This window comes from Microcaecilia unicolor, chromosome 2 (genome assembly GCF_901765095.1).
Source record: "Microcaecilia unicolor chromosome 2, aMicUni1.1, whole genome shotgun sequence".
Taxonomy (NCBI): domain Eukaryota; kingdom Metazoa; phylum Chordata; class Amphibia; order Gymnophiona; family Siphonopidae; genus Microcaecilia; species Microcaecilia unicolor.
The window spans coordinates 150,034,033-150,061,681 of record NC_044032.1 but is presented as its reverse complement, the minus strand read 5'-3'; the positions used below and the strand labels follow the sequence as shown (position 1 = coordinate 150,061,681).

Below are 27,649 nucleotides of genomic sequence, written 5' to 3'. Positions count from 1 at the left end.
AAGAATAGCCATACTGGGTCAGAGCAATGGTCTATCTAGCCCGGTATCCTGTTTCCAACAGTGGCCAATCCAGGTCACAAGTACCTGGCACAAACCCAAATAGTAGCAACATTCCATGCTACCAATCGTGGGGCAAGCAGTGGCTTCCCCCATATCTATCTCAATAACAGACTATAGACTCTTCCTCCAGGAACTTATCCAAATCTTTTTTTAAACCCAGCTACGCTAACCGCTGTTTCCACATCCTCTGGCAGCGAGTTCCAGAGCTTAACTATTCTTTGAGTAAAAAAATATTTCCTCCTATTTGTTTTAAAAGTTTTCTATGTAATTTCATTGAGTGTTCCCTGGTCTTTTTACTTTTTGAAAGAGTGAACAATCGATTCACTTCTACCCATTCTACACCACTCGGGATTTTATAGACCTCAATCATACCCCCCCCCCCCTTAGCCGTCTCTTTTCCAAGCTAAAGAGCCCTAACCTCTTTAGCCTTTCCACATATAGGAGGAGTTCCATCCTCTTTTTCATTTGGGAAATGCCCCTACAATACCCCCTTTTGAGTTGCATGCTATGGAATTTAGTCATTTGGGGGTTATAGAGTAGTGCCTAGGAAGATGTGCTTGCAGCATCTAATTACTGCCAATTAACTGCAATAATTGATGGTTGACATCAATTTATTGCTAGTTAATGGCTCATTAGCTACACAAGAACATACGAATAGCCATAGTGGGTCAGATCAGTGGTCCATCTAGCCCAGTATCCTGCTTCCAACAGTGACCAATCCAGGTCACAAGTACCTGGCAGAAACCCAGATAGTAGCAACATTCCATGCTACCAGTCCTAGGGCAAGCACTGGCTTCCCTATGTCTGTCTTAATAACAGACTGTGGACTTTTCCTCCAGGAACTTGTCCAAACCTTTTAAAACCCCTTTTAGCTTCTTTTTAACCATTTTCCTCAATTTGTGAATGCATCTTTAATCAAATTTGTGAATGCATCTTTGGTCTACCCACAAGTTTCAGCACCCAAGTTTGGGCGCTAAACATAGAATTCAGAGGATAGTCCATTTTAAGATTAAAAAAGTTAGAAACACAAGTTCACCATTCACATTATTGATACAACCATTATCATTTCAGCTCTATAATCAATTGGTGCCCCAAATAACCATGTTTTAAGCTGCTTCTAGAAATTCAAACGTTTCTGTTCCAGCCTCAGCATTCCTGCTAGCAGGTCACAGAATCTAACTAGATAGACCTTAGCCTGGTTTGATTCTCCAGAAATCTTTAGATTTTCTCAGGATTAGAGGAAAAAGTTCTGATTTTTTATGATACATATTTTGCAAAAAAAATAGTGCCATTTTTAGGAAAAATAACTTTCCAGATTGAGTTTTACAGATCTCTCACAAGATCTATAAGTGGGCCTCTCTGTATAGGCGCCCTGATTCCTTAATCCTCCTCCCTTTTTTACCCAGTCTAACCCTCCCCCCTTTTTAATCCTGTGTTTTTGTGTTCTTTTACTCCCTCCCCTCCTTATTACTTCTTAGTTTTAATTTAATCCCTTTCATTTCCAATTCCTTATATGATTTTGATTGTAACTAGGTCCCTTCTATGCCCTACCTTCTGCTAATCAACTACTTAGCTACTTTGTAATTTGCCGTATATTAAATAAAAATGAAATGTGAAACATCATCTGATTGGCCAGTTTTCATTATAGAATATTAGGAAAACCCGGGATTTGTGTATAACATTTAGGAAGCCATGGCTACACCAGTCTTAGAGTTAGTATAATTGTTTTTAGTGGTACGTTTTTTAAATATATTGTTTGAGATTGTTTTTTGATAAAAGATTTTTTTTTTACCTGGGGTACTTAATAGGATACCTGAGCATGCCCAAATGCAGCGAGGGTGCACATAACTTGTATTATTCTATAAATTGCAGTGTAACTTGGAGAGACAACCATGCCCCACCTATGCTCCACCCATGTGTAGCATGGGTGGAGCATAGGAGGAGTAACCTAGTGGTTAGTGCAGCAGACTTTGATCCTGGGGAACTGGGTTCAATTCCCACTGCAGCTCCTTGTGACTAGGCAAGTCACTTAACCCTCCATTGCCCCTGGTACAAAATAAGTACTTGTATATATGTAAACCACCTTGAATGTAGTTGCAAAATACTACAGAAAGGCAGTATATCAAGTCCCATTTCCCTTTCCTTTCCCTTGCATTTACACACCATGGGACACTTTTGCAAAGCTGTGGTAAATGCTAACACATGCTTTGTCACAGCAAAAAATGGCTTACCGCGAAGTGCGCTGAGGTGCCCCATGTAAATTTGGGGATATGCATGCGATACCCACATGCTCAAAAATTAAATTTACTTTTTAGTGCTGGGGGTGGGTCTGGGGGTGGAGAGTGGGTGTGTTCTGTGCTATATGGTTAGTTTGTGAGCATTGCCTTTTTCCCAGCTACAGTAAAAAGTGGCCCAGCGCGCACCCAAAAGATGCGCCTATACTACCGCAGGCCATTTTTCACCGTGGCTCTGTAAAAGGACCCCTTAGACGAATCAAAGGCTATTTCCCTAGATGAGTATTTCATCTGCTAGTACAATCCATGGTACTTTCACACGCAGACTACTGCAAAGGGGTCTATGCCAGTTGCAAAGAGCAGGTATTGAAAATATTGCAAACTGCCCAGAACACAACTGCAAGGCTAATCTTCCGAAAATCATGGTTTGAAATCACCAGCCCACTGCATCAAGCCTTATACTGGCTCCCTATCAAATCCCATATTGCGCTGAAATTATACACACTGGTTTATCAAATCATCTTCGGGACAGCTCCTATCTACATGCGGGAGCTGACTGACTTGCCATTGAGAAATGCAGTAACAGGTACGAGGAATTATCTGATCCTGCATTACCATAGCCGTCAAAAACTCACATATAAATCAATATGTTTAGCGGGTTTCTCATACCAACATAAAAAAATACTGTTGAAAGAAAGGAGAGCCAGGAGAGACATAAAGAGGACCCAGTGACATGGTAGGGTCAGCTAAAACAGTAGGTTGTCAGTCAGTTAGGATTTCAGGGTATCCACAATGAATATGCATGAGATAGATGCATGCCTTCTATCCCCAATATATGCAAATCTTTCTCATGCATATTCATTACTATGTATCAATCTAGGCTCAACTGTCTTTGATCGGTTACTCTTTCTATACTATAAGTACTATAACTCGTAACACCATGTGCAAATTTCAATAGATTATTATTTTAATTTTTACCATTCATATAATACTACTTAAATGCTTAAACTTTAATATTTTGCCCTTTTATCTTATGCCCTATTTCTTCCACTCATCACATACATTCACTATACTAATTCCTAAAAATGTCAATATTAAAGTGCATAATTAAGAGCTGCAAGTACATACAGTACATCAAACTATTGTGCAAACCCCACATTTGTTGTAAACATTTAAATTAAATATACATCAGCATATTCCCACTTTGCATAAACCATTAAAATGTCCAAATGCATCACTTGATACCAAGTGTACTTATCGAAGCATACTACTTCTTCTGTATCATTAGGGATAGCCTGAAAACCTGACTGGCTAGTGGTTCCTGAGGGAAATAGAGAGAGAGAGAGAGAGACATCTCTGGTGTGGTAGCGAAATGAGAGGGTCCTGTATCAGATTGTTTTCCAACCTAAAGATGGCCTCCATTTTGAATTCCCCAAGAATTTAGGTCTTTGACACAGAGCGAGAGACAGAAAAGGGTATGTGTAATACATTGGATGTATATTGTTTTTACTTTTATCCTTCTGTGGAAGAAACAATAGAATAAAAGGGAGATATATTATATGTAAACCAGAAAGATTCTTTAAAAAAATAGGTTTTGAGGAGAGGGAATCAAGATGGCGACAAGAGCGGAAGTCGGGACTCGGAGCTCCTGAACCTATCTCAAACGCCTTGCCGAAGGGTTAATTTCTCTGACCTAGCGATGGGGAAGAGAAAGGGGAAAACAGCGGTTCCTACCTCCATGGTCCCGCAACTAACTCCCGCCTCACGCCAGACGACTTTGGATAGTTTCAGGGTCGGGGTTCCTGGTGAGCGTATTTCCACTTCGAATGACCCGGCCCTTCAGAGGACCGAGTGCAGCATTGAGGGAGTAACGTTGAGCCCTCCCTCCCATACCGCACCTCTGCGACCCGGAGACGATTCGTCACTCATGGGGTCACATCGCATGGAGGCCATGGAACTTCCTGGACCCTCAGCGTCTGAAGGAGTACCCATGAGGACTTCTACCCCAGGCAGAGAAACAGCGACGCAGGATTCCGTTTGTGAATCAGCCTCAACTGCCCAGGAGATCGGGACCGTGAGTACCGGAGGAATGAAGAAACCAGCGGTAGTTACTATGAGTATGTTATGGGACGCTATCCAGGGAGTGAATAGCACTTTGATTGAAATGAATACTTCAGTAAATAGTGAAATAACTGATTTAAAAAAATCTAACCAGATATTTTCTGAACAAATCCAAGCACAGAATGCTAAGATCTTAAAAAACCAAGGAGAAATTCAGAAATTGCACAATCTTACAGAAGTTTTAATTAAGGAAAGAGACATCCAGGACAGAAAGCTTGAATACCTTGAAAATTATGGGCGAAGAAATAATTTGAGATTTTTAAATTTCCCGAAATCCCCTTTGATAAATGCAGTGGATATGCTTAAAAGATATTTTAAGGATGTATTAGGGATTCCGGAGGAGGCATATCCGCCTATAACGAGAACCCAATACATTACAGGAAGACCTGGATTACCTAAAGATAAATCTCAAGCAGATCCTCCTGCTGAATTGAATTTGACAGAGTTCCTGGAAACTTCTCTTGAATTTATTTCTGAAAGAACAACATTATTGGTAACATTCGTGCTTGAGCCTGATTGCAATAATATTCTTCGATCATATTTCAGACATATAAACGATTTATTTTTGGGACATAAGATACAAGTTTTCCCTGATATGGCACGCGCCACTCAGAGGAAAAGAAAAGAATTTTTGATTTACAAAGCTATAGTTTTAAAGCTAGGGGGAACCTTTATTTTGAAATTTCCTTGCAGATGCTGTATTACCTTTAACTCGGTTAATTACCTCTTCTTTAACTCTACGAAGTTGTTAGATTTTATTGAATCAAAAGAAAAAAGTGTTCCGCCTCTGGAGGTGAACCCGTAATTAAGAGAATGCTGTTAATATTTGGCTGTGGATATATGTTTCACCCTTCCGCTGATTAGTATTAAATAAATGTTACTTATGTTATAATTTCTTAGATCTTGATTCAAATATTGTGGACAAATGTTATAAAATATTTTCCTTTAAGAATTTTCGGTAATATGTATTACCTAACAATGTTTAATTTCCAAATTTCCGTAACATTTATGTTTTATAGATATAGATGTAAAAAATTAATAAATAAAGAAATAAAAAAAAATAAAAAAAATAGGTTTTGTTACATTTTATTGTATTTTGTTTTTCAGAAAATAAATACAGTTGCCGTCAGTAATGCAGACCCTTCCTTGCCTGATCCTGTAATGTACCAGCTGGACATAACTTTAAAAAGAGGTCAGAACTTAGCAGCAAGGGATCGTGGAGGTAAGAATTTACAGAACTTATTTTCCTGATTAGCTGCTTGATTAGAGCACATCATTATTTGGCTTTCTGTACATTCAATGTTTGGGTTTTTTTTTTTAGCTGATTGGAGTTTTTTGAGAAAAGTAAAAATTGGTGTTCATCAAAGTTTTCATGGTGTGGGCTATTCACTGAGTAATGTTTTAGGATCATTGTAATTTATCTCTGAATTCTGTTACAAAAGGTTGTTTTTTTTCTTTTTAAATAGTTGTTGTTAGTTCCTTGTCATAGCCACAAAACTCACAGGGAAACAGTGTGATAGGTTAGTGGCCAGAGCCAGAGGGTTGCTACAGTACATAAGGAGGGACAAAATTAGTTGAAAAGTGGAGGTGATTATGTCATTGCATAGGTCATTGGTTAGAACTAATCTGGAGCATTGTGTCCAGCTCTGGGGATCTTCTGTCAGGAAGCATATAGATAAAAGTGAGGCGTTCCAGAGAAGGGTTACTACAATGGTATGTGATCTGCCTCAGAAGCCATAAGAGATGAGACCTCAAAACCTAAATATGTGGAAGAGGAGATCCAAGATGATGGAGACATAATAGAAATGTTTTAAGTATCTGACATGTGTTAATAACCCACAATAAACACATCACTCAGGGCAAGTCTCCAGTTAATGAATTTGTTTGAATATTTATAGTCCTTTTGAAGCCTCTGTTTCCAAATAATGCTATACGATAGGAACACAGTACAGGTCAGTGTGTTAGAAACTAGTCCAGCATTGATCCACACTGAGGCATCGCATTTGATCTTAACCTGTAGGAAACTGAGAAGGGGAGTTAACTGCATATAGTGGAACATGCCTAAACTTGTGCTAAGAACATAAGTGTTGCCATACTGGGACAGACTGAAGGTCCATCAAGCCCAGTATTCTGTTTCCATCAGTGGCCAATCCAGGTCACAAGTGCCTGACGAGATCTCAAGAGAGTAAAACAGATTTTATGCTGCTTATCCCAGAAATCAGCAGTGGATTTCCTAAGCCCGTCTTAATAATGGGTTATGGACTTTTCTTTTAGGAAATTGTCCAGTCCCTTTTGTAAACCCTGCTAAGCTAACTGCCTTTACCACATTCTCTGGCAGCGAATTCCAGAGTTTAATTGAATGTTTAATTGGCTGAAGAGAGATTATCTTAGATTTGCTACTTAGTAGCTTCATTGCTTGCCGCCTAGTCCTAGTATTTTTGGAAAGAGTAAACAAGTGATTCACATCTACCTGTTTCACTCCACTCAGTATTTTATAGGAGGACATCTAACCATTAAGGTCAGAAGGTTTGAACATGCCATTTATTTATTGATACAGAATTTATAGCCCACTAATACCATTACAGTTCACTGCGGGTTACAAAATAAGAGGTGAACTCAATGTTCAGACTACAGTACAATATAGCATAATATTCATAAAATAGAAAGACTTAAATAGAAGATCCCACTACAAATTCCTTGAACAAAAAGATCTTAAGCATCCTCTCCATCAGATTAAGGAATGCTCTGCAAGTTAGGTTTCTTCAACTGATGCTTCAGTTGCCTTTGAAGAAGAAGCCTGAAGTCTTGATGGGGAGGTTTAAAAGATAAGTGTTGTGCACGGTCTTTTTATGAGCTCTACATTTTCTGTTTTTGATTTTTACAGTTTTTGTGGATGTAGCCCTATGTATATTTAAGGTTTGCATATTAGTAGGTGTTTCCTGGTTTGGAGGCCAGTCAATTTTTCTCCAAAAATTTGAGTTTTTTTTATGACTTCCCTTTTTCCTAGGAGCACTTAGAAACTGATGATAAGATTTTGCTCCCATTTGAGTGGATTTGTCTCATGGAAATATTTCTGCACCTGCAGAGCTCTGATGTTTCATTTTTTCTATATTTGGGATATGCTAAATATTTTTTCTGCTGCACCCACTAAACTGTATTGTTGCAAACGATAAGTATAGGTGGATCTGTATATTAAGGCCACCTTTATATTGAGAAGAAATGGTTTAATCCACTTATTGTTCTAGTAGTGCCTTATGCTGTTTTTGATTTTTACAATTTTTTATATTTTATTTTTTATTGCTCTTTGGTTCTTTCTGTAGTTTGGCTTTCTATTTTAAGATAATATCAAGTTTATTCACAATAGCAAGTGTTATATTTTGCATTCTGTTTTAGTGGCAGAGATTTGAGCTTCCCACCGTTTATATTTCTGAAGCTGAGTCTGTTAATATTATTTTTCAGAAGTACAAGGTATACAATTTTAGGTTGTTGATTACACTCATGTGGAGAGAACCTGGCTAGTTGTGACCTCAGTATTATGTTTGCTTGTGTTTTTAACTTTGGTTGCTTTTGGCAGTTTATTTGGGATTTGTGCCATTTCTTTTGTATCGTTTCCACTGGTGTAATATGCTTTCCTTACTAATGTTTCTGTATTTTAGATCCATAGTGGATTATTGAGTGGGAGGAATGAAGTCTGTTTTGAACTGAGAAATTTTTAGTAGGCAAGGCTCTCTGTATCTTTAATTTATATTTCAAATGTTTGATTATGAATTAGCTATAATACCTCCCTGATATCTTTGTTTGCTTTTATTTATTTATTAAGATTTATTTACCACCTTCTTGAAGAAATTCACCCAAGGCAGTGTACAACAATATCAATCTGATCATAGGCAATAGACAATGAAAACAGAAAACAGATTCCAATAACAGTACATATTATCACATAGTACCAAACGCTATGCTGTCAAATGCTGAGGCCAGATCTAATGAAACTGCTTAGCAATTTTGTTAGATCTGGACTTGGCATTTGATCTTATCCTTCATGATTTATTGTTGGATAGATTACAATCTATTAGAATTACTTCCACAGCATTATGTTGGTTTACTTCTTTCTTTAAAGGGTAGATCTTATTTTATTAGGGTTGGACTTTCTTGGTCCAAAACATTTCACTTGCATAATGGAGTACCACAGCACTCCTCATTGTCACTGATACTTTTTAATATGGAGTGAAAGTTTATTGCTATGCAGATGATCTTTTGATAATTGCAAAGATAAATCCTTTGGACCAAGACTTAGTAACATAGGTAAAGACCTGAACGGTCCATCCAGTCTGCCCAACAGTCACACTCATAAGAACATAAGAGTAGCTATACTGGGTCAGACCAATGGTCCATCTAGTCCAGTATCCCGTTTCTAAACAGTGGCCAAGCCAGGTCACAAGTACCTGGCAGAAACCCAATTATTAGCAACATTCCATGCTACCAATCCTGGGGCAAGCAGCTGCCTTCCCATGTCTGTCTCAATAGCAAAGTATGGGCTTTTCCACTAGGAATTTGTCTAAACCTTTTTTTAAACCCAGATATGCTAACCACTGTTACCACATCCTTCAGCAAAGAGTTCCAGAGTTAACTGTTCATTGAGTGAAAAAATATTTCCTCCTATTTGTTTTAAAAGTATTTCCATGTAACTTCTTCAAATGTCCCCTAGTCTTTGTACTTTTGGAACGAGTAAAAAATCAATTTACTTCTACTCGTTGTACACCACTCAGGATTTTGTAGACCTCAATCATATCTCCCCTCACTCGTCTCTTTTCCATGCTGAAGATCCCTAACCTCTTTATCCTTTGCTCATACGAGAGGAGTTCCATCCCCTTTATCATTTTGATCGCTCTTCTTTGAACCTATTCTAATTCCACTATATCTTTTTTGAGATACGGCGACCAGAACTGAATGCAGTACTCAAGGTACGGTCGCACCATGGAGTGATACAGAAGCATTATAGTATTTTTGGTCTTACTAACCATCCCGTTCCTAATAATTCCTAGCATTCTATTTGCTTTTTTGGCCACCACCGGATACTGAGCAGAAGATTTCAGCGTATTATCTACAATGACACCTAGATCTTTTTCTTGAGTGCTGACCCCAAAAGTGGACCCTAGCATCAGGTAACTATGATTTGGATTATTCTTTCCAATGTATATCACCTTGCATTTGTCCACATTAAATTTTATCTGCCATTTGGATGCCTAGGCTTCCAATTTCCTAAGGTCTTCCTGCAATATTTCACAGTCTGCACGTGTTTAGCAACCTTGAATAGTTATTTATCATCTGCAAATTTAATCACCTTACTCAACGTTCCGATTTCCATATCATTTATAAATATGTTAAATAGCACCGGTCCCTGTACCGATCCCTGCAGTACTCCACTGTTCACCCTCCTCCTTTGAGAGAAATGACCATTTAACCCTACCCTCTGTTTTCTCTCTAATAACCAATTCCTAATCCACACCAGAATCTTGCCTCCTATCCCATGACTCTAATTTTCTCAGGAGTCTCTCATGAGGAACTTTATCAAGAGCTATTTGAAAATCTAGATACACTACATCAACCAGCTCACCTTTATCCACATGTCTGGTCCTGGACCAGTTGCTCCAAAAAGCAGTTGTTTTTTACATCTAGAAATTTTATCTCCCTGGCACTCCCTGATGTAATATTTATCAAGTCAATATTGGAGTAATTGAAATCACCCATTATTATAGCGTTGCCCAATTTGCCAGCTTTCCTAATCTCTGTAAACATGTCTTCATCTGTCTGTTCATTCTGTCCCAGTGGACGGTAGTTCAGCCCTACAAGAATACACCTTCCCTTCACACAGCTCAGTGTGCTGTTGCGGCTAGGAAAGCGAATAGAATGTTGGGTGTTATTAGGAAGGGTATGGAGTCCAGGTGTGCGGATGTTATAATGCCGTTGTATCGCTCCATGGTGCGACCGCACCTGGAGTATTGTGTTCAGTACTGGTCTCCGTATCTCAAAAAAGATATAGTAGAATTAGAAAAGGTACAGCGAAGGGCGACGAAAATGATAGTGGGGATGGGACGACTTTCCTACGAAGAGAGGCTGAGAAGGCTAGGGCTTTTCAGCTTGGAGAAGAGACGGCTGAGGGGAGATATGATAGAAGTGTATAAAATAATGAGTGGAATGGATCGGGTGGATGTGAAGCGACTGTTCACGCTATCCAAAAATACTAGGACTAGAGGGCATGAGTTGAAGCTACAGTGTGGTAAATTTAAAACGAATCGGAGAAAATTTTTCTTCACCCAACGTGTAATTAGACTCTGGAATTCGTTGCCGGAGAACGTGGTACGGGCGGTTAGCTTGACGGAGTTTAAAAAGGGGTTAGATAGATTCCTAAAGGACAAGTCCATAGACCGCTATTAAATGGACTTGGAAAAATTCCGCATTTTTAGGTATAACTTGTCTGGAATGTTTTTACGTTTGGGGAGCGTGCCAGGTGCCCTTGACCTGGATTGGCCACTGTCGGTGACAGGATGCTGGGCTAGATGGACCTTTGGTCTTTCCCAGTATGGCACTACTTATGTACTTATGTACTTATCACGTTCTACCTAGGGCCATATATCAAGTACCTAATAAATCATAAATGATAAACTGTATCAAGAGGGTTTGTTAATTTTTTTTGAATTATAACTGATTAGTGTACCTGCTGATGCTTCAGCTTGACCTCCCCCACCCCTTCTACCTCAAATAAATAAAGGACTGATAACAGGGCCAAAGTAACCCCCCATCCCTACAAGAGCAGTACTGTAGCACCTAATCCCCCCCCCCCCCCCCCCCCCCCCTTTCCAGAACCATATTTTCCCTCCTGGGGCAGAAATACTCCTCCCAGGCTTCAAAAGGCTTCTGTGTCCACTGTGAGGGAGCTTCAGATAACCCTGGACTCCACATACCCTCAATCCCTCCACACCCCCATGTGCCTTCTCCATCAGATGTTGAGAAGGAAGTAGATGGGGTACAAGATACCCTCTACACTAAGAAGGGCATCAGATCAGCTGGTGTCATTGAAGCCTGAGATCCAAACAAGCAGGTAGGTTTTCAAGCCTTCATATGGGGTAAACAGGGAGTGTCTAAAGGAATATGGGGGATATAGGAGATTTCTTGATTCACCTGGCAAATCACAGCTGCAAATCTTTCTTGCAACATGCCTACTTTTTACACGTGTGCTTTTATAAGAGCCATTCTCCTGTATAAACCATGCTTTACACACAGAAAATGCTTTATCAGCTGGAATGCATTTTACAGCAGTACTAATGATGTCCAAGCAGTTTCTATTTAAGCATATTCATCCCCATTCCCTAGTAAAGATACATTAGCAGGAAAAATCAATAGTAATTCACTTCTCAATATAAGATTTAGTGAGTTAAACAAGACCTCAGTTTACCTTCCCACTTTCCCAGCTTGACTGAGAAGAGCTTTCTGTGGTGAAATACTGCTGCATTGAAAGATCTGTAACATTTTGCTGCACTCATTGACAAGTAGGACTGAATGTAGGCAAAAAAGAAAAAGTTTAAAAAAGGTAAGCAGAGAATGTGCAAGAATGTGACTAAATTAAGAATGAAATAAGTTTTGGAACATGAAAGGGTTTTGGTTATCCTGTTTGTTAAGGGACTCTCAGTTTTGCATCTTCGGAATATCTTTGCCACTTCTTTCAGGCATCTGTTTTTAATTTGGTTCTTATTAGCTGTTTTTTTCTGTACACTTCTCAAGTTTTAAAGATAGGTGTCATCCTGCCCACTCGTCAATCTTGTTTACTGCTATGCCAAATGTGATAACGTCTCACATCAATCTTCATCAGACATAACACACTTGAAGACATTTCGGGTTAAAGACTAGTGTATCCTTCAGAATTTTGGAGCAGAAAACACTTTGGGACATCTTGGTTTCCTAATGCACTGAAGGGACATGTGATCTAATTATGAGCTACGTCAGTATCATACAAGAGACGCCTCTGGGGAATTAGAGGGGTGTCTCAGGCAGTTGTGAATTTCAGTAGCTTTTTCTGAGGTGGTATTTGTGCATGGTAAGAGGGAAGACAGAGTTTACTGTTTAGTTGAAGAAGAGTGAATACAATAGGGTTAAGATTTCTAGGGGAGTGGATGGATGAAAGATTGTGAGGCGGAATTTCAAATACAATGCAAAAAAAATGCACACTAAAATCACTTAGAGGCCCTTTTACTAAACCACGGTAAGCACTAGTGTGTGCCTACCACGTGCTGAGGCATCCCTCAGTACTGTGCCGATCAGTGCACTAATCCCATGCTAAAAATTAGTTTCTGTTTTTTTGGCATGGGAGGCATGTCTATGAGCAGAGAATAGATGTGCGTTGCGCTAATCGGGTAGTGCAGGTACATTGCTGCGCATGTTAGCATGGAGTTAATGTGGGAGCCCTTACTGTCTAGTAAATAGATGGCGGTAAAGGCTTCCACAGTAAGGCAAAGCAGGCATCCTGACTGATGGTCGGCATTGGGGCGAGGGAAGCAGAGCACTCAACAGCTTCAGTGGCAGCAGTGGCAGTGCGGCGCTAGAGGTGCTGACTTCCCGACCTGCTCTAAACCAAAATTAGGCTGGTTACCGCAGGTAGGAGAACTGGAGAGGAGAGCATCTGGTTTTTTGCTGCCGACTGCATGGGTAGCTGTGAGCTGAGCCAATGAGGTTGGAGCCGTAGCAATTTCGTGAAAGGCTGTGCACTCCCACTGCAGCCTAACACTGCATCAATTGGAGGATCAGAAAAAACTGGGTGGGCATGAGTTGAGATTGGGTGGGCCTGGGCCCACCCAGACACACCCGTAGCTACACCCCTGGAACTTACACGAGAATTTACCATCTGGGGATCACATACAACCCAGAGAGGGCTGAGATTCTTAAAGAAGCTGACCAGAGATTATAAGTAATTGATACCATTTTTGTTCCCTGCCTCTGCATGTAAATATTATTGCTGTGGAGAGTTTGTTTCTTGTTGCTCAAAGGCCTTAATTTCAGTTAATTTGTTTAGTTCAGAACCTCAAATTCTGACCTGGACTGGTTTATTGCCTGCCAGTGGAATGTGAATTGTATGGATTAACTTTGCCACCAGCCTCCAGTGAATGCTACGCGCAGGGATTTACACTAGCTTTTCGTTGGAATAAATGAACGCACGTAGATTTAGTCACATGAACTATGCCTTAAGCTTATTCTAAATACCACACGTAGAATACGCTTAGCCGTAATTGCCTAACAAGCGTTAACTTTAGGTGCCATATATAGAATCGGACCTTATGTGCTAATATTCAGCAGAGATAACTGGTTATCTTGCGCTAACTATTAGAGCTTAGCCAGTTAAGTACTATTCAACTGTCCGAACATCGGCTGAACTGTATCTTTTTTGAGATGCGTTGACTAGAATTGCACACAATACTCAAGATCCAGTTGCACTAAGAAGCAATATAGAGGCATTATGGAATTCTTTGTTTTATTCTCTATTCCTTTCCTAATAATTCCTAACATTTTGTTTGTACAGGGAAGCTTGCATGTGGTCTCACTGTCAATGCTGTATAGAAAAAGTAAAGTGAGCTATTGGACCAGGCTTGGAAGATAGGATTCAGGTTAGAGAAGAGATGTATTGCAAAATTTAGTCTAATGTGATTCTTATTTTCTTTACTGTTGCCTTTCTTATGTTTTGTTCTTTGTCTTCTGCTGTGCTTGTCTGTCCATTGTTCTGCGTCTCTAATTTTTTTCTTTACATGTATTTGTGTTTGGAAAAGAGAAGTAAGTGATTTTGCTATTATAAGAGGGGTGAATAACTGTGTTGGTGATTGGCCTTAGTAGCAATGTCAGTGGTCTAAGTTGGGTTTGGAGGATGAGTTCTGATGACCGGATGTAGGATGGGAGGAGCCAGAGGGGAGAAATGAAGAACATGAGGAACAGCAGTACAGTGAAAAGCATTATCTTTATTAAAAATTTCTGTACCGCTCATACTAACCTATGGCAGGAGAAAGAAGAATGGAAAGAGGGAAGGAAGAGGACATAAGTACATAAGTAATGCCACACTGGGAAAAGACCAGGGGTCCATCGAGCCCAGCATCCTGTCCATGACAGCGGCCAATCCAGGCTAAGGGCACCTGGCAAGCTTCCCAAACGTACAAACATTCTATACATGTTATTCCTGGAATTGTGGATTTTTCCCAAGTCCATTTAGTAGCGGTTTATGGACTTGTCCTTTAGGAAACCGTCTAACCCCTTTTTAAACTCTGCCAAGCTAACCGCCTTCACCACGTTCTCCGGCAATGAATTCCAGAGTTTAATTACGCGTTGGGTGAAGAAAAAGTTTCTCCGATTTGTTTTAAATTTACTACACTGTAGTTTCATCGCATGCCTCCTAGTCCTAGTGTTTTTGGAAAGCGTGAACAGACGCTTCACATCCACCTGGTCCACTCCACTCATTATTTTATATACCTCTATCATGTCTCCACTCAGCCGTCTCTTCTCCAAGCTGAAAAGCCCTAGCCTCCTTAGTCTTTCTTCAGAGGGAAGTCGTCCTATTCCCGCTATCATTTTAGTCGCCCTTCGCTGCACCTTTTCCAATTCCACTATATCTTTCTTGAGATACGGCGACCAGAATTGAACACAATACTCAAGGTGCGGTCGCACCATGGAGCAATATAATGGCATTATAGCATCCTCACACCTGTTTTCCATACTTTTCCTAATAATACCCAACATTCTATTTGCTTTCCTAGCCGCAGCAGCACACTGAGCAGAAGGTTTCAGTGTATTATCGTCGACGACACCCAGATCCCTTTCTTGGTCCGTAACTCCTAACGTGGAACCTTGCATGACGTAGCTATAATTCGGGTTCTTGTTTCCCACATGCATCACCTTGCACTTGCTCACATTAAATGTCATCTGCCATCTAGCCGCCCAGTCTCCCAGTCTCCCAGACGAGATGCAGGAAAGGAGAAAAGGGTCAGCAGTTGAGTCAAGTAGTATATGGGAGGTGGAGACCATAGGAAACAAGAGGAGGGAGAGGAGCAGTTAGGAATTCAGGCAGGATCCAAGAACAAGTGAAAATATGTGAAAGGCATGGAGATTTTCCTTAGCAGGACCTTATGGAACTGGTGTGACTGTTAGCATTGTGGGTGTTCCATGTATTCCTCTCTCTTGCCTCTGTATAGGTAAAGGTGTAAGGACATGCACTAATAGATAGCTACAGTGGCGTACCAAGGGGGGGGGCGGTGGGGGGCGGTCCGCCCCAGGTGCACGCCGCTGGGGGGTGCCGTGGCATGCGCCTGCCTCGAGCTCGCTAACTTCGCTCGTTCGCTGCAGCTCCCTCCGCAGTTCCTGTTCCGGAGCAGAGGGAGCTGCAGCAAACGAGCGAAGTTAGCGAACTCGGAGCCGACAGGCGCGCGCCGCGGCACCCCCCTCCCCCCAGCGGCGTGCACCAATGGGGGTCATTTTACCGGGGTGGTGGGAGGTGTCATTCAGCAGGGGGGGCGCACTGCAACCGGGGGGGGGGGGGCGCATTGGCGATCCGCCCCGGGTGCCATCTAGACTAGGAATGCCACTGGATAGCTACCCTCATAATATCTTTATTTTTCTTTGAATTTAGTTCAGACCTTTTCAGTTGTAGTTTAAGATGAATTACATTCATGTTGAATAGCTATTTCCTTGTCCCTGGAGGGCTTACAATTTAAGGGCATCAATAGAAATCAAACAAAATAAAACATGGAAAAGAAAATAAGATGATACCTTTTTTATTGGACATAACTTAATACATTTCTTGATTAGCTTTCGAAGGTTGCCCTTCTTCGTCAGATCTGACGAAGAAGGGCGACCTTCAAAAGCTAATCAAGAAATGTATTAAGTTATGTCCAATAAAAAAGGTATCATCTTATTTTCTTTTCCATGTTTTATTTTGTTTGATTTCTATTGATAACCTTAAGAGTGGACTAACACGGCTACCACACTCCTCAATTTAAGGGCAAAATTTACTAAAGTGTGTTACTGTGCATTATTAGTAAATAGTTCCCATGACACATAATAGGATCTGTAGTCAATAATATATGTTAGCCCGTGCTAATGTGGGTGAGCCTTTTGCTAAATCTAGTCCTAAATTTGTATGTGAGGCAGTGAAGGATTAAGTGATTTCCTTGAGGTCACAAGGAGCATCAGCAGGATCTGAAACCATGCTTTCCTGGTTCCCAGCTGTAACCACTAACCAATCACCAATCACGTTAAGGTCCTAGGAGTTATTCTAGACCAAAAACTGTCTTTTGAACAATAGACGGAAACTGTAACATCCAGAATGTTTCATACAATGTGGAAACTGATAAGAATCAGAGGCTAGTTCCTGAGAACCATATTCCGCATGCTAGTACAGCCAATGGTACTCACTCTTGCTGGTTACTGCAATGGAATCTACACGGGCTGCAAAGAGCAAATATTTAAAAAGTTATAGACAGTGCAGAACACAGCGGCCAGGATGATCAGATGCTCATTTTTCAACAGAGCCAGCACACTGCTGCAAGCATTGAACTGGCTCCCCATCAGGGCACAGATAGCATTCAAGCTGTGCACCATGGTTCATCAAATCCTCTTTGGCACCGCCCCAGATTATATGAGAGACCTGATCAGTTTAGCATTAAAAAACGTGAACACAAAGGCAAGAAGTTGCCTGACCCTACTCTATCCAAGCTGTCAGAAACTTTTGTACAAGTCAGTTTAATTATTAAAAAAAAATTTATATACCCCCTATAACTAGGTGGTTTCCAAGAAAACCTTCATGAACGCAACAATATACAAAATAAAACAAAACCAGGGTTTACTCAGTAGGATTTTTGTACATTAGCACCACATGGTGGAACTCTCTACCTAATAACCTAAGACGCATGAGTCACTACTTAGGACTTCGTACATATCTAAAAACTTTTCTCTTTAGGAAATTCTTCCCTGTGAGCAGCACCTCATAGTTGAAATTACAGAATGTTAACCCCACTGTACCATAGCATATTCCTGATGTAATAGTGATGTTGATATCACTGATATTTTATTGTAAAATTTGTTAGCTACATTGAATCAATGTATCTTTGGAAAATCGTGGGATATAAATGCTGTTATAAAATAGATAAATAAAAATAAACCAGTAAGCTATTACTCCACTGTGATGGGGTGGTGATTGATACCCATGTATCAGGGTTTATGCCTCTACCAACACATGCCACAGTCCTTTAGGGTTTCAAACTTGGCTTTATTCAAAATAGCAGTATACAGTAAATGTAATGCCATGGCCTACATTCAACAGGTTTCAAAATAAACATACATTCAGTTACTTCAGAATACCCTAGTCCACAAAGAGGGGCATTTTCAATATGACGCCTAAGTCCAGCTTTGAATGTTTTGCTAAAAACATCCAAAATTCAAGGGGGGAAATATAGCCATTTTCAAAACAGAAAAACGTCTATCTTTTTTTTTTTTTTTAAATGGATATTTGTTAGATGTTTCTGTGCTCTATGTGTTTAGGTCCATTTTCGATCCCCCCCCCCCCCCCCCCCCCCCCAAAAAAAAAAAAACCCATCCAAGTGAAAAACGCACACAATCAGGCCATTGGGATGTAGAAGGAGCCAGCATTTTTAGTAGACTGGCCACACAGACATCTCAGGAGAGCAATGGGGCAATCTAGGGGGCCCTAAAGTGGACTTCAGTTAAAAGCTCCCAGGTACACATCTCACCATTGCTCCCTTATCTTATGCTCCCATAGAGCTGGTGTGCGAGAGCCTAAATGCAACAGGTACCTGCATTGTTACACATAAAAGTCGGAGTCCTCCCTGCGCTCCATTCCTGTATATGCCAGTACTACTACTACTTATCATTTCTATGGTGCTACAAGACAAACGTAGCGCTGTACACTGTCTTGAACATGAAGAGACAGTCCCTGCTTGACAGAGCTTACAATCTAATTAGGACAGCAAATCCACGCTAGGTCAATTAAGCAGATATTTGCAGAATAGCACTTGGCTAGAATGTTTGCATATATGCACATATGTGCCATTACTGTAAACATTCATGCATGCTAATGCACACAGAAATGAGAGTAATTAGGTTATGGAATTGGTCTTCATATTTCCTACTGCCTCAGGTATCCAATCAGATTGTAAACTTTTGGGGGAAGGAATATATTGTACCTGAACACTTATCACTACTATATCTCACTGTGTACATCCAATGGTACTATAAAAATTAAGTACTGTTAGCTAATAAGGATAGAAATAACTGGGGCGTGGAGGAAAAAGAAAACAGGATGGGGGAGGGGCAGACTCTAGTATGTACTGACATTTGTGATACTCTTGCAGAAAACACGGTGACTATCATGAAGGGTTTGGCTGTTATTCATGATAGCTGTAACTTCTCTATGTTTGTAATAAAATATATGATTAACGAAAACTAGCAATTAATTCTACCATTGGCGTAGCTACAGGAGGCCAAGCCCGCCCCCCACCCAAATTATCTCTGTGCCCCTGGTTTGGCTGGCAGGGGTCCCCAACCCTGGTCAGCTGAAGTGTTTGTCCAGCGCTGGTCTCCGGTGCCTTCACATTGCCTGCCCTGCTCTCTCTTCCCCTCAGATCTGGCATGCTCGTTTTACTGAAACTGATCATGTGCATGCTCAATTTCATTAAAATGAGCATGCCGGACATGAAGGGAAGAGAGAGCAGGGCAGGCAATGTGGCGGCGCCGGAGACCAGTGCTGGAAAAATGCTTCAGCTACCGGAAGTTATGGACCCCCCCCCCCCCCCCCCAGCCAAGGAATGTGCAGCGGCGGTGGTGGGTGGGGAGTGGCAGGGCGGCGGCGGTGGGGGGCAGCGGCGGCGGGGAAGCAGACCAAAATGTGCCTCCCTACTTTGGCCTCCGGTCCCCTCCCACCTTGAGGTCTGGCTATGCCCCTGAATTCTACTAAAAGTCCCCATGAAGTAGAGTCCGAGGACTGTGCAAGATGCTCTGTCTTCCAGGTAGTGACTCTTTAAACTGCAAATGCAGCTCATACAAAAAACATCCCAAGTTCACTTGACTGCTACTGAATTAAGCTTCTTTTGAAACCCTGTTTTACTGCAAGTGACTGGTTATCTAATTATGGACCATTAATTTTAATAGCCATAGAAATGAGAATTAATTATAACATGTTTATTGGTTTTTTTTGTTGTTATTGTTGAATTGCAATCTCACTAATGTTCTCTGTGAAATGAATATGGAACAAAATCATAAATCAGATTTTGCACTTAACATCAATCATTGCTGACGAGATGAAAGGCCATATTATAAAAGGATTGCTCCCATTTTGTGAAGATGTGAACATCTTTTTATTAATCAAGACCAGCCTTAAACACAAAGAAGCTTAGCCACACAAATCCACGCAACAATCCACACACACCCTAAAGATCTTTAGCCTATACATGAGCAGGCAAAACCATTGTAGCCATCTCAGTTGGGGATGCTATATCAGAATGGCACACATCTCCTTTCTACACCAACATAGTATGGTCCTGAAATTAGGAGCATACTATGCTCTACTTTGTATTGTTATTTGAATATTTTTACTGCTATAATTGTCTATTGTTCATGTTTATTTTATTCTTACTGTACACCGCCTTGAGTGAATTCCTTCAAAAGGCGGTATATAAATCCTAATAAATAAATAAAATTAGTAAGGAATTAATCCTTACTTCTAAACTTTTCTGACTTTTCAGACAAGAACTGGTTCATCTCAATCTTGTTATCATTATCAAGTGTAATTTATTCCCCTTTAAGGTTAAGAAAAAATTAATTGCTCAGCAATTTTTTCTGAAATGTCTCCAGGAAACTGGAATTCATTGCCAATCAATTTACGTTTGGAAAATGATTATCTGAGATTTAGAAAAGCAGTGAAGGCATGACTTTTTAATAAGTTTTATTCTTAGAAGTTTTAGTATTATTATGATTTATAAAATGAGATTGTAAATCATTGGTTGATATGATCTTTTGAATCTTCTGTGAACTGCCTACACTTTTGGTGAAGATGATATGCAAAGAAATGATTATTATTAATAATTAACATGATAATCTAGTGGTCAGGGGCAAGAATGTTTTATATTAGAGTCCTGCTCTACAGAATTGAATTGCTACAGTTTTTGCTGAGTATAGCCAGTGACTCCAAATTTTTGTTTATTGTTTAGCTTGGGAATATAAGTCACATCAGGATCAAGCCTGGAGTGGGCTTTGATGACCACTCCAGTTGTTTGGAAGTAGGACTGGTGCCAGGCAGACTTCTATGGTCTGTACCCCCAGAATTGATGGGGAGAGATAGCGATTAAGGGGGTCTTTTACTAAAGCTTAGCTGGAGTTATCTGCAGCAGGGCCCTTAGGAATAAAGTGGGCCCTGCTGCAGATAACTCCAGCTAAGCTTTAGTAAAAGACCCCTTTAAGTATGCCAGTGTTTAATCATAAACAAGTGGAACCTGTGCAGAGTGCCAGATACACTTTATTAGGCAGAATGGATGAACCCTGTAGTTTTTTTTTCCTGCTGACAATTACTGTGTTAATCGGAAGCGGAGCCAGGTTGAAGGCACTGGGGGAGCGGAGAGTGGACTTCCGCCAGTGCGCGCTTTTAAACAATAGGCGCCGGCACCGGCAGAACTCTGTTTGGGGGAGAGGGCACTCCCCTGGCACCACCCCCCCCCCCCCAACTATGCCTCTAGTGTTAATATGTTCCTATTCTTTTTTCTTGGAGCAGCTTCCTTTCCAGAGTTCTGAATGAGGGGACCATCCCTTCCTCTCTTTTCTCTATTCAGAGATCTGAAGGAAGCCCTCCTTTTTTGTGTGCCTTGAGCAGGACCACAAGAAAAAGCACAGCGAAGATGACTCACAAAAACAAAAACAAAAAAATTATATAAACTATATCGTATAGATAAAAATAAAATATATCATCCAATTCGTATTTAAAAATACAAATAGTACTTGAAAAAGTAAAAAATAGCTTAAAAAAGACGACACTATAGTTAAAAATTGAGCAAACTTTATTAGCCAAAGGATAGCAGGGAGAAAAGGACTCAACACAGCTGTGTTTCGGCCATACAGGCCTGCGTCAGGAGTCTTCTCACCGTATGTTGGTTTCTAATTCTATCCAATTGTAGAAAGAATCTATGTGTCTCTTGTCTGACTCTACAGCATAAAATAGTACTTGAAACAAATTCAAGCGGGAAAGATCGGAGCAGCATCTCGTCTCTACAAAATCAAACGGCATACATTAGCTTCGTTTGATTTTGTAGAGACGAGACGCTGCTCCGATCTTTCCTGCTGTATGGCCGAAACACAGCTGTGTCGAGTCCTTTTCTCCCTGCTATCCTTTGGCTAATAAAGTTTGCTCAATTTTTAACTATAGTGTCATCTTTTTTAAGCTATTTTTTTCTTTTTCATGTACTATTTGTATTTTTAAATACGAATTGGATGATATATTTTATTTTTATCTATACGATATATTTTCTATAATTTTTTATTTTTTGTTTTTGTGAGTCATCTTCGTTGTGCTTTTTCTTGTTATTTTCTTGCGAAGACTTGTTTCTTCTGTTTTTGTGTTGAGCAGGACCACACCTTCTCATCCCTTTCAGGTAATAAATTGCCTTGAGCTATCCTAGGAAGAGGAGCGCATGGTGGCCCTACAGACAGAAGCGTAGTGAGGTTTTGCCATCCGGGGGAGCAGACCTATTGTAAAACAGGCGCCAGTGCAAGGCTGAAGGGCCAATCCACATAGGTGCCATTTAATTCAAAATCCATTTGGGGGAGCGACTGCTCCCCTTGCACCCCTCCTGGCTACGCCTCTGCCTACAGACTTTACTTGAACATTCTGGAATGAGAACTGCTACTGATGATGTTCTAGATTGACTTTGTAATATTATTCATTTGTTCATTTTCAAAATCTATCATGTGTCATGTGCTGTCGCTTTAAGGAGGGGCGAGATAAAAGGTGAATATAAAAAATCTTGATATGAGAGATTTATTGGGCAGAAAATAGCATCTTGACAGTCCCAGGCGCTACCACATTTGACTAGGTAAAAACAAAAGAACCAAAAAGAAAGCGTGTAATCAATAAACTTTGATGTGTGTCTAATTTTTATTTTTCTAGCAATTTGATAGCTTTATTTTCAAATTAGGTTTAGTACTGCTCCAATCCTCACAAGCATAGCAGTAGCAATCTCTACTTAATACTTCATAAAAGACATGATGTGTAACAGCAGTCGCATCTCACTATGTAATAAATTCTCTTTATAAAACAAACTTACTGCTCTGTTAGCGATCAAGATGGTGCATTATATGGAGGCTTGCTATGAATATTTTTTTTTCACAGAATATATTTCCAGTATTTTAAAGCTTGCTGGATACATCATGTAACTTGATCTATGTGGAGCAGTATTCTAGAAAGGATGCCTAAATTGGAATTTAGATGTCCAAGTCGGGATGTCTGAAGTTCTGCTAATATCTTAGAACAGGATTTGCCTATATAGTCTGTTCTACAAAACATGAAGAAATGGAGGCTTATGTGCCAGTGACACACAGTATGAACATCCATTTACAAAAACAGAGGTCTGAAATATCAATAGGGCAGCAGGGGAACACAAAGGTCTCTATGGCATCTGTATTATGAAATAGCAAAATAGATGTTTATGTAATGGAATATATTAGTTATGTCAGCCACAGAAATGTAGACATCTATTTCTCCAAAAGGTGTCACATAACCCAATATCCCTTGCTAGTTTCACTTCTGGGGCAGGGGGACACCAACCATTAGGTAATGAAGGAGGTGACCTCCCCTAATCCCTCCAGTGCAGTGCTCCTCAATAGGAGAACTTTTCTGAAATCTGAAGGTCCATGTTAGCAGGTCTAACTCCCGATGTCCTTTCAAAGTCTCAGGCACTTATACATACATAGTAACATAGTAGATGACGTCAGAAAAAGACCCGCACGGTCCACCCAGTCTGCCCAACAAGATAAACTCATGTGTATACCTTACCTTGATTTGTACCTGTCTTTTTCAGGGCACAGACCATTTAAGTCTGGCCAGCACTATCCCCTCCTCCCAACCACCAGCCCCGCCTCCCACCACCAGCTCTGGCACAGACCGTATAAGTCTGCCCAGCACTATTCCTCGCTTCCCAACCACCAGTCCCGCCTCCCAACCACCAGTCCCACCTCCCACCACCAGATCTGGCACAGACCGTATAAGTCTGCCCACTACTATCTTTGCCTCCCCACCACCAACCCCTCTTCCCCCCACCGGCTCCACCACCCAATTTCGGCTAAGCCTCCTCCTTTGACATTTTTTTTGTGCATCAAAGAGGGTGGGTGTCAAACTTGTGAGTTCTTGTACCAAGTAAAGTGCTACTGAGCCCGGTACTCGGACCAGGTTCTGCTTGGCAGCCAGGCAACCCCGGGTTTCACCTGCGCTGACCACCATTCCCCAGAAGTTGAGTCCCTAGCTGCGGGCGGTCTGCAGGACTTGCGAGACGGAGCTGGAAGCGAGATGGTGAACGTATCGGTCAGGCAGGCAGCAGGCAAGAGAGTAATCCAGGCACAGGTAAAGTCAATAGGAAGGCAGCCAGTCAAGAGAGTAATCCAGATACAGGCAAAGTCAGTAGGCAAGCAGCAGACAAGACAGTAATCCAGGCAGAGGTAAAGTCAATAGGCAGGCAGCCGGTCAAGAGAGTAATCCAGGTACAGGCAAAGTCAGCAGCGAGGGACAAAGTAGAGAAGAAGCAAACTGCTGAACAAGTAACACCTACCGTCTAGACCCTGACCCTGGCATTTATCCAGCAGACAGAACCTGAACCAACTTCGAGACACTATCAGAGGACACCATCTCCCAAACGCTCAAAAGATTTGCCAAATCTCATTGCAAACTTGACGTCCAAATAACCTTATGACAACTGCTCCTCAACAATTCATAACAGACCTAACGAAACACTTGAATTATATGTTACAAAATGGACTCTTCCCAAAGGAGAAAGGAAACATTCTACTCACCCCCATACCCAAAGACACAAAGAAAAGTGCCAGTGAACTAACCAACTACAGGCCAGTAGCATCCATACCTCTGATAACCAAACTAACGGAAGAGTTGGTGACCAAACAACTCACAACCTATTTAAATAAATTCTCAATACTCCACGACTCCCAGTCAGGATTTCGGTCTAACCACAGTACACAGTACTAGTCACTCTCATGGCCAAATTCAAACAAATGATTGCAACTGGAAAGAACATACTACTTCTACAATTTGACATGTCAAGCGCTTTCGATATGGTTGATCATGGAATACTACTACATATCCTTGAGTACTTCAGAATTGGAGGCAACATTCTCAATTGGTTCAAGGGATTCCTAACCACACGTTCATACCAAGTGACATCTAATTCGACCACCTCAGCCACATGGACACCTGAATGCGGAGTCCCACAGGGATTCCCCCTTTCACCGACTCTATTCAACTTAATGATGATACCCTTGGCCAAACTATTATCAAACCACAACCTCAACCCATATATATACGCAGACGACGTAACGATTTACATTCCATTTAAACAAGACCTAAAGGAGATTTCCAACGACATCAACCAAAGTCTTCATATCATGCATTCATGGGCGGATGTATTTCAGCTGAAACTTAATGCTGAAAAAACACAATGCCTAATACTCACCTCTCAACATAATAAGAACAAATTTACCGCCATTAATACACCAAATCTGAACCTTCCAATTTCGGATACCCTAAAAATTCTTGGCGTTACCATCGATCGACACCTAACACTCGAGAACCACGCAAAAAACACAACCAAGAAGATGTTCCACTCAATGTGGAAATTAAAAAGAGTAAGACCTTTCTTCCCAAGGCCTGTTTTCTGTAACCTGGTACAATCAATGGTGCTCAGTCATCTAGACTACTGCAACGCACTCTACGCCGGCTGTAAAGAGCAAATAATCAAGAAACTTCAAACAGCCCAGAATACCGCAGCCAGACTCATATTCGGTAAGACAAAATATGAAAGTGCTAAGCCCCTACGAGAGAAACTACACTGGCTCCCACTTAAAGAACGCATCACGTTCAAAATATGCTCCCTAGTTCACAAAATCATACACGGAGATGCACCAGCCTACATGTCAGACCTGATAGACCTACCACCCAGGAATGTGAAAAAGATCATCCCGCACATTCCTGAATCTACATTTCCCTAACTGCAAAGGTCTAAAATACAAACTAATGCACGCGTCTAACTTTACTTACTTGAGCACACAGTTATGGAATGCATTGCCGCGCAACATAAAAACGATTTACGAACTAATGAACTTCCGCAAACTATTGAAGACCCATCTATTTAACAAGGCATACCACAAAGATCAACCAATGTGAATATACACTACTCCTCCACATATATTCAGAACTGTCTTATAATAGTTGCTTGTTATACTACTATCATGTTTTATCATTATCATGTTCCCAAGATCCTTCTGTATCACTATCCAGCTTATAATTGAAAGTGATCGCCGGCTATCTTCCAACACAAATCGGGAGATGGCCGGCAATTTCTTAAAAGCGGCGAAATCGGTATAATCGAAAGTGGCATTTTAGACAGCATCGCCGCTTTCTCATCGCTTCGCCAGCGAAAGTTCAAGGCGCCGTGTCTTCAATGTCCCAACGGGGCCTGTTTCACTCTTACAATTGGGCTTCTTCAGGGATTAAAATACCAATGAAGCAAAGTCACATTGCTGTGGTGAAACACAGTGCTGAAACAATAAACATATGTGTAAAAACCTCATCTGTCCGAATGGAAATCATAAATTGTCGCACACTTACTTGATTTCAGACGATGCTTCAGTTTATTGCAGACACAGTGTCCAAAATGGTTACCCTTTTAAAGAAAACGCCAGTGCATGTGCTGTGCATAAATACCCCCTTAAGAAGGACACACTTACTAGTATGGAAAGTGCTTTTACTTCTATAGTTAATATTCTACTAGAGATGTCTATTAGGCACAAAAGTATTCACTGTTGTCACCTGCAAAGTAATGTGATTTTTCCAGTTCAGAATTATTGGTTCTGGTGGCTATCTGACAATGTTGGGGAGATCTGAGATGAGCCAGAACTAGCCTCACCCATCTGTAGTTCAAACCCGCATGTGTGCTCCAACTTTATACAGCAAGGATGGGCAGGAGTGAGGCATCTCTAACATGGCGAAAAGCTCAATATTTTCTTGTGTCTGCCTGTTGGTTTCTGAGGAGTTATCTTGCTTTGATAACTTAATCTACACTTTTTGAGTGAGTGGGGCATTAAAGATTTCCTTGGACATAATGCTGTATTGTAGTGGTTCAAAAAAACTATTAACTGCTGCTGAGAAACTGAAACCTAATTTCGAGGATCACTAATTGAGTTTAGCTTAGAACCTCAAGATGATTAAATCATTGGACTGCAACTTGCTCCAGCAGAGTAGAAAATAAAATTGTGGTCCAATTCAGTGTTAGTGACTCTCTGAATTATTAAGGTGAAGCGAGTAGTGCTTAAATCGCTCTTGACCCATCCAGTCATTTATTAATATTTTTTTCTCACAAATCCACATTCGCTTCCAAATTTATATAATGACTTCTAAAATTAAAAACCTACACTCACATACATTGATTGATTGTGAGCCCATTAGGAACAGTGCAAGTACCTGTGCAATTATATCCAAAACTGCCTTGACTCGTGCTTGAAAAAGGCGGTACATCAAATTAATAAAACAATAAAATGATAAAATATGAGTGACAAATTCTTGTGCTGTTATCTGCATTACAAGGAAAACAGAGGAGGAGTGGGGAAGATAGGCTCTTTCCAAACAATGGAGAAGACGTATGATTGTAAGTAAAAAGTAATGTTTATTACAACAACTTGACTCAACATAGCCGTGTTTCGGCGCCGTAGCGCCTTCCTCAGGAGTCTTCCATATGTTGTACTGCTATAGTCTTTGGAGAGAAGGAATTGTGTACTCTTCAGTGCAAAGTTTTTTGATGTTTTAACTGTTCAAGCACTGTTTCAACTTTTGGTGTGTTAACTATTCAAGCACCAGTCAAAACCTTTGGAAGAATCCTGAGGAAGGCGCTACGGCGCCGAAACACGGCTATGTTGAGTCAAGTTGT

At 40.8% G+C, this 27,649-nt stretch overlaps 1 protein-coding gene across 2 annotated transcripts in view; it reads left to right on the top strand.

Moving 5' to 3' along the window:
* Positions 1-27,649, top strand: part of MCTP1 (multiple C2 and transmembrane domain containing 1) — an 854,885-nt gene that overhangs the window by 247,869 nt on the left and 579,367 nt on the right. For both annotated transcript variants that reach the window (XM_030193396.1, XM_030193397.1), the window contains exon 2: positions 5,523-5,637. In XM_030193396.1, the coding sequence (XP_030049256.1) occupies positions 5,523-5,637 (115 nt within the window). The remainder of the gene's footprint in view (positions 1-5,522; positions 5,638-27,649) is intronic.